Here is a 17,994-nt window from a genome sequence, read left to right as displayed (position 1 = left end):
CAGTATGCTTATGAAGTATTTATTCAGAATAGGAATCCCCCAAACTGGAACTATACTGCTTTGGTGAACTATCCCTTATTTTCTGGAAATACTGCCTGTAGGTAGAAGCTCCATAAAGTTAAAATGTGATTCTACATTGTGCAATATTCCAGAAAACACAATTATACCTGCGAGCTAAAGTGGAACGGAAGAGTTTGCGCATGTTACTACATAAGAAATCATAGTGAATTTTTTAAAAAAGTGATTTCATGAATACGAAATATGGAAATAAGAAGCAGGGATGGAACTTTTGTTATCTATTCATCAACAGTTTTCATGACCCACCAATACAATGAAACGGCTTCAATTAATTTCCTGTACCTGAAAGTCCTAACACAAAGTGACTGAATGTATATGCCAGAGAAGCTGCAAATTTACTGAAAATTTTTGCAAACTCTTTTTAAAAATAATCTGTATTTTATTCTTGCAAAATTATTCAGTGTCAAGTATTTTACACCTGAGTCCAGTTCTGCTATTACTGCCATATCTTATGTGGAGTAACTGTAATTATCTCCACAGCTAGATCTAGGAGACAGCCAGAAAAAAATGAAAATATTTACTGCCTTCCAATAGTACTTGTATTAAAATGTGTAGTCAAGATGGCTTCCCTAGTAGAAATCATTCCCTGGAGAACTGGACAATCAAAACATGCAATTTATATATGATCCTTCTTCCCCACCATATCCTGATTATAGCATTGTTACCCAACAAATAGTATTTTACAGGATCCTGGGAAGAAAATTGCTTTTTTCCCCCCTTTAGTTATTTTTCTGTCTCTGCTCTGTGTAGTTTTTTCAGCGCTATTGCTTTTATAGAATATTTTTTATGTACTTAATGGGTTTTCTGTCTCTAATCCCAAAACATCTAAATGGTGCTTTATTGGAAACTAAACTGACTGCACTCTGGTGGCAAACACTCATAATAAAATTTCTAAACTGAACAAAAAAGGAACAAAGTTAGGGGTCAGTGTAAGGATGCTCAGTTATTTGATAATATTTCAAAGCAGTCACTTTTTTCAGAAGCACGGATGTGGTCAGCATAATCTGGACCAATCTTGACGTGAACTGTGGCTATTAGTTAAATCTTTATGATTTAAAAATCTGTGTTCTACAGTTACATTATGTTTATTGCAAAGGGACATTTGCATTGCAATGAACTATTTTCAAAAGGTGCTCAAATTCATAATTCAGTGCATGTGCTGAGACAACATACTGGTTACAGTGCTTGGAGAAAGAAATTAATTTTGCATAGAGTAATTCTTTTCCCCAAAACTTACACGAACAGTCACATCAGCAAGATGGGGCAGAAGGAGGATCCAGAGAACTGTAGGCCTGTCAGCTTGACCTCCATGTCAGGCAAGGTCTTGACTGAGCAGATCCTTTTGAGGGCCAGGATGGGCCATGGGCTGGACAACAAGGGAATCAGGTTGAATCAGCATGAGTTTAGGAAAGACAGGTCCTGCTTGACTGATCTGGTTACCTTCTATGACAAGGTGACCTGCTTTGTGGATGAGGGAAAGGCTGTGGATGTCGTCTACCTAGACTTTAGTAAAGCCTTTGGCACTGTCACCCTCAGCATTCTCCTGGAGAAGCTGGCAGCCCATGGCTGGGACAGGGGTACTCTTCTATGGGTTAAGAATTGTCTGGGTGGCCAGGTCCAGAGAGTGGTGGTGAATGGAGACACATCCAGCTGACAGATGGTCACTAGTGGGGTTCCCCAGTGCTCAGCATTGGGGCCAGTCTGGTTTAATGTCTTTATCCATGATCTGGGTGAGGGGATCGAGTACACCTTCAGCCACTTTGCAGATGATACCAAGTTGGGTGTGCATGTCGGAAGCTGGAGAGTAGGAAGGCTCTGCAGAGGGATCTGGACAATCTGGACTGATGGGCCAATTAAAATGGTATGAGGTTCAATAAGACAAAGTGCCAGGTCCTGTACATGGGTCACAACAACTCCATGCAGTGCTGCAGGCTGGGGAAAGAGTGCCTGGAAAGCTACCCGATGGAAAAGGACCTGGGGGTGCTGGTCAATAGCAGGCTGAACATGAGCCAGCGTGTGCCCAGGTAGCCAAGAAGGCCAATGGCACCTGGCCTGTATCAGCAGTAGTGTGGCCAGCAGGACCAGGTTAATGATTGTCCCTCTGTACTCGGCACTGGTGAGGCCATGCCTCAAATCCTGTGTCCATTTCTGGGTCTGTCACTGCAGGAAGGACATTGAGGCGCTGGAGGGAGTCCAGAGAAGGACAATGGAACTGGTGAAGGGTCAGGAGCAGAAGTCTGATGAGGAGCAGCTGAGGGAGCTGCGGTTGTTCAGCCTGGAGAAAAGGAGGCTCAGGGGGGATCTTATCACTCTTTACAACTGCCCAAAAGGAGGCTGGTAGCCATGTGGGGCTCATTATCATCTCTTAAGTAACAAGTTATAAGACAAGAGGAGACAGCCTCAAGTTATGCCAGGGGAGATTTAGGTTAGATATTAGGAAAATTTTCCTGAATGAAAGGGTTCTGAAGCACTGGAACATTCTGCCTAGGGGAGTGGTGGAGTCCCCATCCCTGGAGTTATTTAATGATGTGTAGATGTGGCTCCTAAAGACATAGTTTAGTGGTGAACACAGTGGTGTTATGTTAATGGCTGGACTAAATGATCTTACAGGTCTTTTCCAACATTAACATTTCTTTGGTTCTATAAACACTAAAAATAGAGCTGACGAGAACTTAGTAGAAGTGACAAAAGAAGTAAATCAGTAAAGTGAAACAGCTTATTTAAGCACATTAATAAGAATAAACAAGTTTTATTATTCAACAGAGGTATAAAATACTGAGAATTATATACAGGATAGGATAAGAGGGAGATGGAAGCCTTTAAATAAAATCTGCAAGTATGTTTTAATAAGTAAATCCTTGGCCTTTTTTATAATGATGCACTACACATTTAGCTTATGTTTATGCAATGTTTTGTATCATACCTTCTTTCACTTTTTCACTCCTTCTAAAACAGATCAGTTCAACATGGGTCCAAATGATTAAACTGAGGACAAAGAAAGCTCACTTGAATAGTAACTTGACTTTGTTTTTCTCACATTCCTGGGAAAACCCTAGCCACCAACTACAGAATCATTTTCTTCTTTAGTCCAAACTTGAATATATTATAGACTGGATCTGAATGAAAAAATTCTACCTGTTTATATACTTCTACTAAATGAAACTATTTCAACATGAAAGATTAAGATAGCAATATAAATACTAAGTCTTAATGTTTTGTACCACCAAGAGGTTCAAATGCTGCGAAGAAACAAAACAGTATTTCGGCAATTTAAAAATTTCTAGCTTGTCAGCCAGCCTGTGATAATTGTCTAACACAGTTGTGAGGTAACATAACTTTATTTAAGATTTTTTAATGGGAAGGTTTAGCTATATTTCAGTGAAACTCTAAATAAAAGAAAAAAGAAAAAAAAAAAGAAAAAAGGTGCAGGTTGACCAATCTCATTTCACACCCAGATATAGCTAGGAGAGACTTTAAACCTTTCTAAAACCACTGACAGTGCAGATTAATGTGCAGATTAATGTGAACATAGAGAATGCTGAGTGACAGGTAAAAATTTGGATACAGCCACTAGTGGTATCAATAGAAATTATATCTATAGGGAAAAAAGTAATTAAAATGTGCATGCGGGTCTCTAGACAGAGACTCCCTTAAACCATGTATTAAAAAGCTTATGAGTAAATGTGCTGTTAGAGAATTTAAAGAATAACAAAAATATGAACAGAAGAAAATATTCTAACAAAAGCCTACAAGAAAAAAGAATTACCAGATTCTTACACACTTACTTGCCTACCCATTTTCCCAGCTTTAAAAGAGAATTCTTAAATACATTCTCTAAGTACATGCAAAGAACCAATATGTAGTCAGCAAACTCCATCTAATATCTTGTCAAAGAAAATTAAAACCAGTATATACATAAACACTTAAAAATCCTCTGAGCTTTGCTGTTGAATACTATTTCTAAGTAGAAGAAGTAGTCTCATATTTGAATGTCTTGCCCTATTGATATGCAGTCTCTATGACTTAGCTTTAGGAGAGTTTTGGGTATCTATAATTTTAACTTCTGCAAATTATTTCTAAGTACAACCACAAACGTAAAATAGATGATGCAGTATAAAATCACCAGCCATGTCTTCCAGCAGTGGAACTATTCATCCAAGAAACAGGTATAAGTTCAATTTGGCAAAGTTAAATGACATTAATTTTGCAGAAATTAACTTTTCTTTGTGCATTGTTGACTGTGAATGGAGACCATTTTTTTTCATTGCCTAGATAGTGATGCAATTTTCAAAACTAAATGAGCATTAAAAGCATTCATTCCGTGCTTCTGCAATGAACAATCTAAGATACCTAATGGCAAAACGAGACATTCCCTTTAATCATTATGAACATATTCTATCCTCTTGAGGTTAAAATGAGAAAGGAGGGGATAAGCTTGCTATATTTTTGATGAATGTTTCTCTCACAAACAGAAGTCTTGTGTTTGCAGATGCAGCAGCCTGCCTGCCTGCCAGTCCCTGAAGATCCAATCATCCTGATGACTGCCCCACAGTTTCTCCCCCTTGGGAAGGCCAGTCTGTTTTCATTCCTCTACTTTACTGGAGATGAGTTTTTGGTGCCAATATAGGGAAGAAATATGTTTCACCAAGGGGCACAATTCATACACATATGGATAGGTTTCCAAGTATTTGCCTTTGATATCAGCTCACATTCTAGTTACGTTCCTCTACAACAGGACCAGAGATAGGATTTTCTGGAGAAGTGACTGTACCTATATACTATTTTCCCATAAGTGTTCTTGAAATCTCTCTCATTTCAAAATACTTGACTACTGAGTAACAGGAGATAGCATGCGGCCATAAGATTTTAATAGCAATGTGTTACAAGAAACAACATAGAGCTAACCTTACTATTAATTAAAGCAACTGGTGACCAAAGTAGAACATCTTATATGTTAGAAAAAAATTCCAAAAAATAAGTCATTAAATAACAGCATAAGCATTGAACCACAGAATATATGAAAAATCATTCAAGCAACGAGATCAAATATCTTTTTTAGAAGACCATTTCCCAAACTATATTAATAGAAGATTTACAGAATAATGCTGCCTAGAGCTGGTTACATGTCTCCATGATTGTAGAGTGTTTATTTAAACAAAAAAAAAGAAAAAAGAAAAACAATCACAACAATATCAAGCTATTTGGCACCACTGCAGGGTGATTTAAGTATTTGTGCATGCACCTAGTGTCATTCAAACACTGCAGGCCACAGAGCTGTACCATATATTTTGAGTGAGGAAAAGTTCTTTCTCTGTCTCCTTCCCACTGTAATGGAGACTTAGAGCATGGAAAAAAGCAAACCAAATAAGGTACATTCATCCGTAGCAGAACGAACCTCTGATTTTTATCACAAATCTTATCAAAGATTTTTTATCTCTGCCTTCAGACAGAGCAGCAAATGGGGTCCTAAAACTCAAACTTAAAGTCAAGGGAAAGAAAAATTTACACCATGAAATGGGTGAACTTACAGGTTCAGAAATCACAAGGCACAAAGTATACTTTAGAACTTTCAGGCCCTGTTCGTGATTTTAGCCCACCCAGTACATGGACCCTTTGGGATGCTTTGAACTGATCTTACTGACACTTAGCTCTGTTGGCATTATACAGTCTGATCTTAACAGAATGGCAGAGATAAATGTAATATCTTTGGTTTATATACTGAAGTCCAACTCTCCATATTAAAAAAAGAAATAAAAAAATTACATTTACAGAAACACAATTACTCAGAATTATAACTGCATATGTTTACATGGCTTTGAAGCTTGACCTCATTTCTTACAGTCTCACTGCCAAAATAATTATTATCATAAAAATACTGATATTATTAGTCCACTAACACCCTCATGAAACTGACTTGAAAAGTGAAATATTTCTATCCAGTTTGTTACCTCAATTGTTATGTTACCTGCAGCCTATGCAGTTTGAAAAAGGCAGATCTTTACCACTATTTGGAATTAAAATCTACAGTCACCACCAAGGAAATAATACTTTTTCAATACAGCAGGTAGATTTGTGTAATATTGTGAAATGAAGTTCTTCATCTCCCCTTTCTGTTTGTTTTATTGTTTGTTTGGTTGGTGAGTTGGTTGGTTTTTTTACCTTCTTTAGTTTTTTTTGTTGTTACTGTTTCTATTGGGGGGGTTTAAGTTGTTTTTTTTTTTGGGGGGGGTGTTGTTGTTTTATTGTTTATTTGGGTTTTTTTTGTTTTTTCTTGTTTTTTCTTTCCCTACTCTTGAAAGGCCAGAAAACAAAAAAGAACTTTGGCTTGGCATAAACCATGTTAACTCCCTCTTTAAATGGAGCTTTGGGTAATAGACCTGTTTCTGACACAGCGCAGAGCTAATAGCTGGCTTTATTCCTATTTTAACTAAATTATAATTTGTAGGGGTTTACTTTAATTCCATTTAATTTTCCTTCTTTCATTTTCAGTAGAGAGTGTGTAACAAAATGCTGTAGAAATCATTAGAACTGGGGGTGAACTTTGCTATTTGCAGTACTTAGCCACTCCATCTCAAGCTGATGTAGTACCCGATGATGGCTGGACACTCTTGTGGTAACTCTTTCAGGGACGATAAATGGCCTGTCATAAAAGTTGATTCCTTTAGAAAACAAAAGCTTTTAATTGCTCATTTGAAAAACCTGAATGATTCAGAAAGGAGTTTATAGAGGTAGGAATTTAGAAATTATACAAGAATATGAGATACATAAATACTGTAAAGAGAAATTTCCACAAATGGGCTGTAGATATTACTTTCTTTTTCAGTTGGAGGCATTTTTTTTGTAATGAGACAAGAGCCTGGATGTCTGCATTTTTTATAGCTTCCATTTCTTCAGAATATTTTACTCCACTTAATATAAGGTAGAGAAGGGAAACACTTTTGATTACTCAAGTTTCCGATAGCACCCATTTAAAAATACTGAATGGTTAATTTACTTAGCTCTATTTTTAAGGTTACTTAATAAATTGTATATGTAAAACTAACTATGGAATTATGACTATTACTAAGAGTATAGCTAGGGAAAAAAGTTAGGTTTTAATCCAAATTTGTGAAGACTGTTTGATAAAGATTCATATGGACATTTCCTTGGTATTTGGAATTTTTAATCTTAAGTAATGGAGAGTTGTATTTTCTCAGGATCATTGAGTGTGCAGGTTTAGAAAAGAGAGAAAAAATTACTCTTTCAAGAACTGTTCACAGCAAGTGTTCAGGGAACGTGAATCATTTAATAAGCTTATTTCATATTGAGAAAGAAATATGAGCTCTTGAGCATTTACTTCAGGCATTAAGTCAGATGCTGCAATGAGCTAGACCTTCAAAGCCTGCATGAAGTCTTTCCCCTTTAATCAGTGGAGAAAGCTTGAAAGCCAACATATTGATCTGATCAAGGAATTGCTGAGACTGCTGCAAAGGAAATGATATGAATATATATATGGAGCAGAAGTATGTAAGAGTATGAAAAAATTGCAATTGACCTCTGTAGTTTCCCTATTCTTTTACCCATTTTTTTTCTTCTGGAAGCCTTTAGCTACAGATTATTACCTATGGTTTAAGCAAGTAAAGAATATGGAAACAGGAAAGTGATACTGAGAGTTTGTAAATCTTAGGACTTGAAGGAATTTTTGAGAACTGAAGAAAGAAATGTGATAGGTGTGCCCTTTCACATAAGTAGAGCATCTGCTCAACCAACAGCATACAGGTTTGGGTCAGGAAAGACTGAAGGGCTACATCTGAGTGTGAAAGAAAGAGGATGAGAAACAGGAGACAAAGTCATGCATAAAAAGAATATGTGGCAGAAGACAAAACGTAGAATTTCTCTGACCACCATGTTTTCAATCCAAGAACAAGACTGTGACCAACTGTGCACCACAGGACAAGGAGAAAAGCATTAAATCTGCCTGTGAGGACTGTTTCCTCACCTGGACTATTCCCTGAATGATTCTTTGACAATGTTTGGGTAGGTGCCACGAATTTAACAGTGTGGACAGGTGTAGGAACGTTCTGAAGCCTGCACTTTGTACTTTTTGATTCATGTTTATAAACACAGTCATAAAAGCTAGATCCTAGCCTGAAATGGGACGATGATGGACACTGGCTCTTTTGGGATGTTTTGAGATGAAATGGAAACAGGCAAAAGTCTATGTAGAAAAATTATGTAATAAAATATAAGAAAACATTTTTACCTAATTTTTGATTACTTTGGTTTGTAGCTTATTAGTTATTCAAAAGAGAATATAAATGTTACATGAATTAAAGAGGACTTGTGCTTCTATATCTATTAGGGATGTCTTTCATTGCAGAACCATGCAAGTTGCACTTTATTTTTCCCTTGTGGGAATTTGTTCCTGACAAAAACCACCCATAATTATATTAATCATTACAGAGGTATTTACACATGAAGTATGACACACTACAAGAAGTGATTCCTGTTCACCTTCTTAAAGCAGCAAGTGCAATTCACAAAGTGGCTTAAAGGCAAAATTTTCCTTTGTGAAAACATGGTGTACTATGGAATGACTTGATGGAAACAGGAAAGAAATCCGAATGGCTTTTTGGGGCCACTCTACAGGATATGAATTTTTATTTGTCTCGTAGGTGCAATTTCCTTTCTATTAGGAGAAAATGTTGAAATATTAGCAGCTGAACTTTTATTAACTATAAATGCCTGCTTTAAAATTCACACTGTGCTTTAGCACTACACAGACTCAGAACGAGAAGTAATTTTATTACATAGGAATTCTGAATATCTGTGTATAAATTTATTGAAATACTTGTTTCCTGACTGAAAATTTTAGACATTTTCTTTATACCTTTGTAAAGTTAGTATCAAGGCCCTGCCTTTTTTTCTGTTTTCTTTAATATATTAGAAAAAAGACCCTTTCAAAGGTTTAAATAAATTCAGTCTCGGTATATTTTGGTCCAGTATGACATGTGTGATATATGAGTCAGAGGATCTCGAGTGCTACCTTGAAGACACACATCACTAATTCTAATACAAAAAAGATAAGCAGACTAAGGCAGATGCCATTCAGACAAGTAAACAAACCATATAATTTGGAGAAGTTTCTAGAAAGTATAGCCAGGATTTACAATTTACAAGATGTAAAAGTCTTACCCTGGGATTAGGTGAATGAACCCACAATAACAGACAGGAATCCAGCTTGCTTATTTTCTAGCATTCCCAAAGCTCAGCATGTGTACCATTGCTCATGTCTTGTAGCTAGAGTACATTTTCTTAAAGCTCCCTTGGTCACAAACGTTTCTCAGTGTCTCTAGCTAGGACTGGAAAATTTTAAGATACACTCTATATTCCTGCAGGATTATTTAGTGTTTTTTTAAAATTTCATGGACATGAGCATAGAATGGGAGATCGAAGGTGTTACAATAAAATATGCAAAGATAGGAGACAATGGACACTTTCAAAACATTTTCTGCCATATGGCATCCTAGACTGTCTGTGAAGGCAGAAATCAGACTTTGTTCTCTGCCAATGTTTATAAAACTTATGTAAGCAGCTCAGTTTCAAGTTTGAAATGAAGTGTTAATTACTATACTGAATCAGATTACTCATCGGAGTACCAGTGTCACAGCAGCCATTTTTAAGTAGAGAGATAACAGACTGTGAACTAAAAGTTGATTTATGCATGGAAATATGGTGTACACCTCTTCATTTTTTCAAAGAATATCATAGCTAGCTCCATTTACCATGTAGAAGTACATCTACTTGTTTCTATTTTGTTCCTTGTAGGACCTTGGTCTCATGCTTACTCAAAATTAAATGTTCTACAGTAAAGTTAGGAATCTTCATTTTTTCCTGTGAGCAAGATTAAACAGAGATGTCAGCCTAGTTTCACTTTGTATTCACTTTTCAGTTGTGTACATGTAGTCCCTTTTAACAATCTGTTCTCAAACATCTGTTCTAATAATTCCACTTCTCAGTCTGATTTTTTATTATTATTCTTTATTTTTTATTATTTTGTTTTGTTCTTTTGATCATGCACTTTTGAACCTCTCTGTGTTCACAGGTTTTATTGACTCACAAAAAAACACTCTTCTTTGGTTTAGATGACATGAATCACTGAAACGTGAGCTAGTCACCATGCTGCCTTTACAGCCAGTGGCAGAACTTCCGCAAGGCAACCCATGCCCTTATTTTAGATGTCTGAGATGATATGAGTTGCTCTCCTGAGCAGTACTGTCCCTTGATTTTAAAGGAAGCTTAGGGTGACTTTGGCAAATTTCGTGATGCTTAAAGTAAGTAAAATGAATCCAAACCGTATAATTTTCAATTGAAAAGAGTGTTGGCTGTGATAGCTACTGAAAATTTAAAAAAAATTCTGTATTTTCTTTAGACTGCTCATTTTGCACACTAATGCTGCTCTTTTCTCTGAATGGCTTGAACTACTTCCTCTTACATGCTCTGTGAAAACTGAATTTAATCTGCCAGTGGATATCCTCTCCTTTTCATTTTGTTGTACCTCCTGGAGATCTTCAATCTTTCCTGCCTTTGATTAGTCTAAGTAACTTTGTGATATCTGCACATTTTATAAAACTACTGATCATTCAAACATCAGTATTCATAAAATTAACATTAAAAAAAAGTGGCGTTTTGCATGCTGAAAATTCTTGTTTGTTTTTTCCTTTCAGTTCTAGATAACATCCATGACAACACATTGCGCTTCAAGATTGTTTTTTCATTAATATAGTCTTAGATCTGTAAGCTTGAATTTTGAAAATAGAATGTCCTTTAACCTTTTTTTTTTAGCTGTTGCTCTTAAGGAAATGTATTTGACAACACCAGGAAAATTTTCCTTTACAAAAGAATCCGAATCTGCCATAGAAATACGTATCTCCTAATACTGCTCCTTATTTCCAGTTCCACATTCCACCTCTACCTTTAAAGACAGTTATGCCTATGGCATTCCAATCTTCCAGTTAGAATTTTTTTTTAAAGTTAAAAGTTGAATATTTTTTAATAGCAGTTCACCCACCTTTGATTACATATCTTCAAAATTTTTAATGGTTTACTGTGATGAGAGCACAAATCAGCCAAAGCACTGAGATGATCTGCTCAGTCTTTTAGTGCTCAAAAAAAAAAAAAAAAGCTATTAAAAGTCAAGATTAATTCTTTAATCTAAAATCAGGAACTCATCTTTAAAACTGACAAAATTGAAAGCTATTGGTTAACAGAGAATGGTAACATGGTTTAAAAGCTTTTGTCCCACTCCATCTTGTATCCTTGCAGGTGGGTCTGTGGTTTCAGCGAATTCAGGGACTCTGAGTGGTTGCAAAAGCTTCTGTTTGTTCACACTGTCATTTTCCTGTGCCTGCTCAGCTGGTCCGGAGGAGGAGGAGGTGGAAGAAGAAGAAGAGCAGGATGGGGAAGGAGGCTTCTACCTCATATCAGAGGCTTTTATTCCACTTAATCATTTCTTAAAGGAATATAATACAGAGTTCAAGGATAAAAGAAATACCATCTGCCCCCACCATGCATGATTAAAGCAAATTGTTGCTTTTACATTTGTTAAGTTTTTCATAGTATATTCTCTATCCTTGAGAGGAAAGCTAAGAGGAGATGGACCTTTCTTTAATGGAAATGCATTTGAATTGACTGAGCTGCCTCACTAACCCAATAAAGTACAGATATTGGATCATCTGGATTTGAAACCAGTCTTTGATGTTTTGTTCAGAAGAAATGAAAAATTTGCATTAAAAGCCATCACAATAAAAAGTTTAACAGGGGCATGGCAACTGTCCTTTTGGTCTTAGCTATTTGCAAAAGTATTATAATGTGGCTTATGATAGTCATATAGTTTCATATAGTTAATGTACCTTTCATCACTTCCCATTTGTCATGAATTGAGGATGTGCAATGGAGAGTCATTGGAGCATGGCTATTGTGTAGTAAACTTTTAAGCCACAGCTACTTGTTTCTGCGTCTTGAGAGAAAGAGAAAATAAAATCCTCTCTGTGGAGGATCTCAGGGGATTAGCATATCTGTGAAACACAATTAGGTGTTCAAATTTTATATCCACTACTATTCAGTAAGAAATGTCATTCAATTAGCAATGAATTTTTAAACTGAAATTAGTAGAAGGAAACTAAGAACTCGGTGCATTACTGTGAAATTTGCAACAAAACTGGATTTTTTCCTCTGACAAGAAGCAGTTCACATTTAGTTCATATTTATTTCATATTTAGAACAATTTTTCTGAACTTTAAAGTGATTAGATAATGAAAACACAGCAAAAAGCATTTAAAGTATGTAAAGGTGCTGAGAGAATATTTTATGGTAAATTTTATGGTAAATAACTACTGATTAAATAGGACCCCGGTCAGCATCACACCTGTGCCTGGAAACCCCACAGAAACTATTCTAAGGCAAATGGAGGGCAGGGAGATGATTAAAGAAACACAGCTTCACCTTGGGCCTAACCAACCTAGTGGTCTTCTGTGATGGAGTGATGGCATCTGTGAACAAAGGAAAAACAAAGGATGTCCTCTGGACTTCTGTAAAACCTTTGACATGGTCTCAACAACATCCTTCTCTCTAAATTGGAGAGATAAGGATGTTTTGGGGGGACTCTTCGGTGGATTAGAATTTGTTTGGTCACATCCAGAGGGCAGTGGTTCATGGCTCAGTATCTTGATGGGCACTGATGACAAGTGGTGTCCCTCAGGAGCTCGTGCTGGGACAAATACTGTTTAATATCTTCATCAATGAAGAGGGATCACTGATGCACCCTCAGCAAGTCTGTAGAGGACACCCAGCTGAGTGGTGTGGTTGACAAACCTGAATGACGGGATGTCATCCAGAGGGACCTGGACAAGCTCAAGAACTGGGCCCATGGGAACCTCAAGAGCCCAAGTGCAAGGTGCTGCACCTGGGTTGCGCCCAACCCCTGGCATCAATGCAGGCTGAGGGGATGAACTGATTGAGAGCAGTCCTGAAGAGAAGGACTTGGGGATACTGGGGGATCAAAAGCTGGACCTGACTCAGCAATGTGTGCTTGCAGCCCAGAAGGCCGATTATATCCTGGGCTGCATCCAAAGCAGCGTGGTCAGCAGGGCCAGGGAGGTGATTCTGCCCCTCCACTCTGGTGAGACCCCACCTGCACTGCTGCATCCACCTCTGGGAGCCCCAGCACAGGAAGGACATGAATCTGCTTGAGTGGGTCCAGATGAGGGTCAGAAAAACGATCAGGGGGGCACTGTTGCTATGAAGAGAGGCTGGAGACAGTTGGGGTTCTTCAGCCTGGACAAGACAAGGCTTCGGGTAAACCTTATTGCAGCCTTTCACTATTTGAAGGAGGCCTGTAAGGAAGATGAACAAACTTTATAGCACGGCCTGTTGCGAGGGGTGATGGTTTTAACCCAAAGAAGGGAAATTTAGACTAGATATAAGGAAAAGGTTTTTTACAATAAGGGTTAAACATTGAAAAAGGTTTCCCAGAGAGATAGTAGAAGACACAAATTCTCTGGAAACATACTGGGTCAGACTGGATGGGGCTCTGAGCAACCAGAGTGAGTTGAAAATGTCTCTTCTAACCCAAACCATTCTATGATTTTATTCTATGAACTACTGGATTTTTCTGTTTGAAGATGAATGTAGGTAAAATTTGGGTCTTGTTTATGCACAGTATCTTCTTCCTGCATTAAATGTGTTTGCCAACTTAAAAGAATATTGTTATAGATAAGACCTCACACATTTAGAAACTCTTATTGGTACAGAATAATTAATGTTGACCAGTCAAAAATGGCATAGTTTATTCTTCTCAGTTGAGATCAACATAAATGTTCCCTAAATTCCAAGTACATAGGCAGTCAGACAGTTATGACAATGCCCTGAGGACAACTACACTAAAATTGAATTATTCCAGATACATTCCTTCCTTGTTACTGAAAATAAGAAATTACTCTTTGCTGATAACAGCCTTCTGTCCCCATCTCAGCATGTCACCTGAGCTCAAGTATTCTGATCAATGATTTGCACAGCAGTGACCCTGTCCTTTTTTGATGCCTGACCGAGCATGGGGAGGATAAACTCATGCCAATATATCAAGGCACAGAGCTAGGTAGTCAGATTACACCTATAAATTCATTTTCAGTTTTCATCATTCATTTCTCAGTTTTTTTCTATTCCTTTGATGGTTTTATAGTTAAGAACAGACCTCCTGAGTGCCTAAAAATATCTTATATGTGGGAAGAGGAAGATAATCAAAAGAAAGACTGTAAAGATTCTGCAGTTATCGAAACCAGCCAGTGCACTGCACAGTTTCTGATTCAATTGGAAAGTTGTTGCTGTTTCCCATGCGAAGCCATGAATATGTAGAGACACAGATTATTTGAATGCATCTTCTTAAAACATCTTCCTGTTTGATTTTTTTTTCCACATTTTTCAGAGGACAAACAGATTAGAGCGTACTACAACGTGCCAAGAGCATGGACTGTGCTCTTTAAATAAACTCATCTTTTTATTTTGTCATAAAAATGTCATGGAACCAGTATTTCAAAAAGATACTTTTCTTTATAAATTTGTGCAGGATTTAGCATAATGAAGGACTGACAATTGGAAGAAGCTTTAAGTGGTATTACAGTGCAAACAGCAGTACCACAAAAATAATAAATCACTGGTTAAAATCCTACTGCAATGTTTTAAATATTTTAAGACTGCCAGAGTTCTTTCCGGTGAGTTCTTTGACATGTCTCCAGTACAAGGTTGTGCCTTACAGAGGCTAGTGTTTACAGTCTTGTCACTCAGCAATACGAACGGGAGAACAATAATAAATATTTATTATTGTAGAGCAGCAGGCTAAATATTCAGTAGGGACAACCCAACATTTTCCCTGCTTTACTCTGCCAACTAACTTCAAAATGACCATATTTTCTAACTATTTCTAATGACTTGCTGAAGAACTGACTGACATATATGTGCATTAGGATGCGAACTTAAAATCTGAAAAAATGTATTGATACCAGAGGTTTTGCTATCAGACAAACACATATTTTGGATTTATTCCTTATATACAACTTCCTAATACATTCCTGGCACTACAAACATGCAGCTATAGAGAGTTAATCAAACAACAAAGGTACTAAACAAAGACAAAAGGCTTAGAGAATAGCTTTTGAAACTAATTTTTTAGTTATTTTTTTAAAAAAATGCTGCAATATTGCAGCTCATTTATGATACTAATAAATGTAATTGAGTTGCTAGGCATTTTTATATTCGATGTATATTATTATATGACTGTATTACCTGGAAAGTCTCCAGTAGCAAAAACAAAGTTTGAAAAATAAATCTGAATAAAATTTTGAAGCTGTTACACATAGAAAAACTAATGTAAGAAATTCTAGGCTTTAATTATTTTGGCAACTAATACATATTTTTTAAATTATTGCTGATTATTATCACACCATAACATGTGCAAAGACTGTTTTTTCTTTAGGAGAATGGAATAATAAAAGATAATGACAACGAAATAAAGATTTCCTAAGATATTAAGGATACGAATATTATCTTAATTAGCACAATTTTATAAATTAACATTTGAAACACTGTGTTCTGGAAATGCGCTAAGATGTACCTACAGTTCACAGTATTCTGGTGAGTATTTTCTTAATTTTGATTCTAAAACTTTGCATTTAGGTCTTGAGATATGATTATGAAGAAATCCAATGTGTAAGCCATTCTGCATTTGCTAAGACAGAGAGGAGATAACCACACAACAGATAATGTGGACAAGGAGGAGCAGCCCAATCTGGATTGTGATACAAGCAGCAACTCTATAGTCCATACTTGTAACTTCTGATTTTCAATAGGTCATAAACTTGATAGAAGAAATTTCTATTTCTTACCTACATTTCCAGTCATTAGGTATGAATTCTGAAAGTCCATCATTCCCATTCCAACAATGTGTATAAAATCTTCAATCACCTGCATTAACTCCACTGAGCCTGGATAGATCTAACAAAGGAAGGTCAGACACGACAATAACTATAATATCGAAATGTCTATAGCAGCAAATTCAGATAAAATCCAAACGCCATCAAAAGAAAATTGAGACGTAACAGTCAAACAGCTCTTCCCATGTTTCAATACTGAACACTTTCTGTTACTGTAAAATAACCATTTTGCTATTAAATCCTCATATAAACAGACACTACTTCCCATAAAATTGTGTGAAATCAACTTTGCACTGGAACTGTGGAAAATGTTTCCTCTAAATCACTGCACTTATCAAAAACTTAGTGGCCGTTACCTTAATTAATGGTTAAAGCACTTCATATTACAGAATAACTCTAATTAAAATATTCTTCCTTCCTCTGAAGACATCTTCAGTAACTTCGGAACTATTGATGCAAACAGTAATGCAAATTTACCTAGGCCTTGCCAGCATGATAACCTTTGTTGCATTAATCAACATGTAAGCAAGTTAATCTTTTTTGGTTATTTTTTGGTTATTTATTTTCATTGCTGATATGGGGCAGTAGAATCATAGAATATCTGAGGTTGGAAGGGGCCAATGGAGATCATCTTGTTCAACCCTCTGTGCAAAGCAAGATCAGCTCTAGCAAGTTGCCCAGAAATACACCCAGTTGGATTCTGAATGTCTCGAGGAAGATGACCCCGGAGCTTGCTTGCACAACATGTTCTAGCATTCAATCACTCTCGCAGCCAGTTTTTCATATACATAAATGGCATTTTCTGTATTTTAATTTTTTCTCCTTGTTTTTTATTCTGTCACTGGACACCACTGAGACTTGGCTCAGTCTTCTTTACTCCTTCTCCCCTTCAGGAACTTTTAATATTGCCAGGATCCTCATGTTTCCAAGCAGAATAGTGTCAGCTATTTCAGCCTATCCTTGCATATCAAATGCTCTAATCCCCTCCCCTAAACAACTTCATGGTATTTTTCTGGGCTTATTCCATTATTTTGTGTCTTGTACTGAGGAGGCCAGAATTGGACACAGTAAACTAAAATAAATTGCAGTAGCCTTGCCATTGCTAATGTAGCCTCTCAATTTGGCTTTAAAAATGGTAAGAACACATTTCCAAGAAATACAATTTATTTGCAAAGCTGTAAGCTTCTAACAAAAACATTACTATTTTTATATTTAACAATAATGATTCATCGACAAAACAGCATTAGGGATCGTAACAGTTATTAATAAGACTAAAAGTTCTGTTCATACCACATACGTCAAAAAATCCTTTTTGGTTTTTATTGCCTGTTATGAACAAGACAGTTTCCAGTAAAAGAGTATCTTGCAGTAGAAAAATAATGGATGACCTGTTCATGGTTCTTTTTTCTTCCTATCAGTGAAATGTCCAAATTTCACTTTATAAGCAATATTCAACTCATTCTTTCCACTACTGGGAGTGCAGACTCTAAAAAATGCCTATAGAGACTATAACTTCCAGCATGCTGCACTCCATCTTCATCCTGCTCTATCTGTCTAGATCCATAGTTATTTGGTTCAGGATAGAGAATTTCACAAGGCACTTTTTTTCTACATGGATCTTTTTATAAAAGGTAGGGCAGTAGTACTGTTTTGAAGAAGAATTTGTTGTGACAATTATGATCCTAACAGGTTGCAAATGCAGCTTCAGGTGACGGAGACAGTGTCCATTTTTCTAATAATGAATTACTGAGGTAGTAAGCGTGGTTTTTTCATCCATCTCATTCAAAGTGCACACGCTCAGATTATGTACTAAGGAAAAATTTCAGTGAGAAGATTTGTTAAACCCTAGTTCTTGCTTATAAAATTTTATAGTAATAAACTGTTGAGCAGTCAGTTGAGCAGGTACTCTGCATTTTTATGTATCTGAAGTACTGGTTAATCAAAAGGATGC

The 17,994-nt window shown here is 36.6% G+C and overlaps 1 protein-coding gene across 11 annotated transcripts in view; it reads right to left on the bottom strand.

Annotated features, from left to right (window-relative positions):
• Positions 1–17,994, bottom strand: part of ADGRB3 (adhesion G protein-coupled receptor B3) — a 458,541-nt gene that overhangs the window by 205,083 nt on the left and 235,464 nt on the right. For all 11 annotated transcript variants that reach the window (XM_032104724.1, XM_032104729.1, XM_032104733.1 and 8 more), the window contains one exon: positions 15,996–16,104. In XM_032104724.1, coding sequence (XP_031960615.1) covers positions 15,996–16,104 — 109 coding nt within the window. The remainder of the gene's footprint in view (positions 1–15,995; positions 16,105–17,994) is intronic.

The sequence above is a fragment of the Corvus moneduloides genome, chromosome 3 (assembly GCF_009650955.1).
Source record: "Corvus moneduloides isolate bCorMon1 chromosome 3, bCorMon1.pri, whole genome shotgun sequence".
Classification (NCBI taxonomy): Eukaryota; Metazoa; Chordata; class Aves; order Passeriformes; family Corvidae; genus Corvus; species Corvus moneduloides.
Note: the sequence above shows the minus strand (reverse complement) of the source record. Positions and strands in the feature narration are given on the sequence as shown.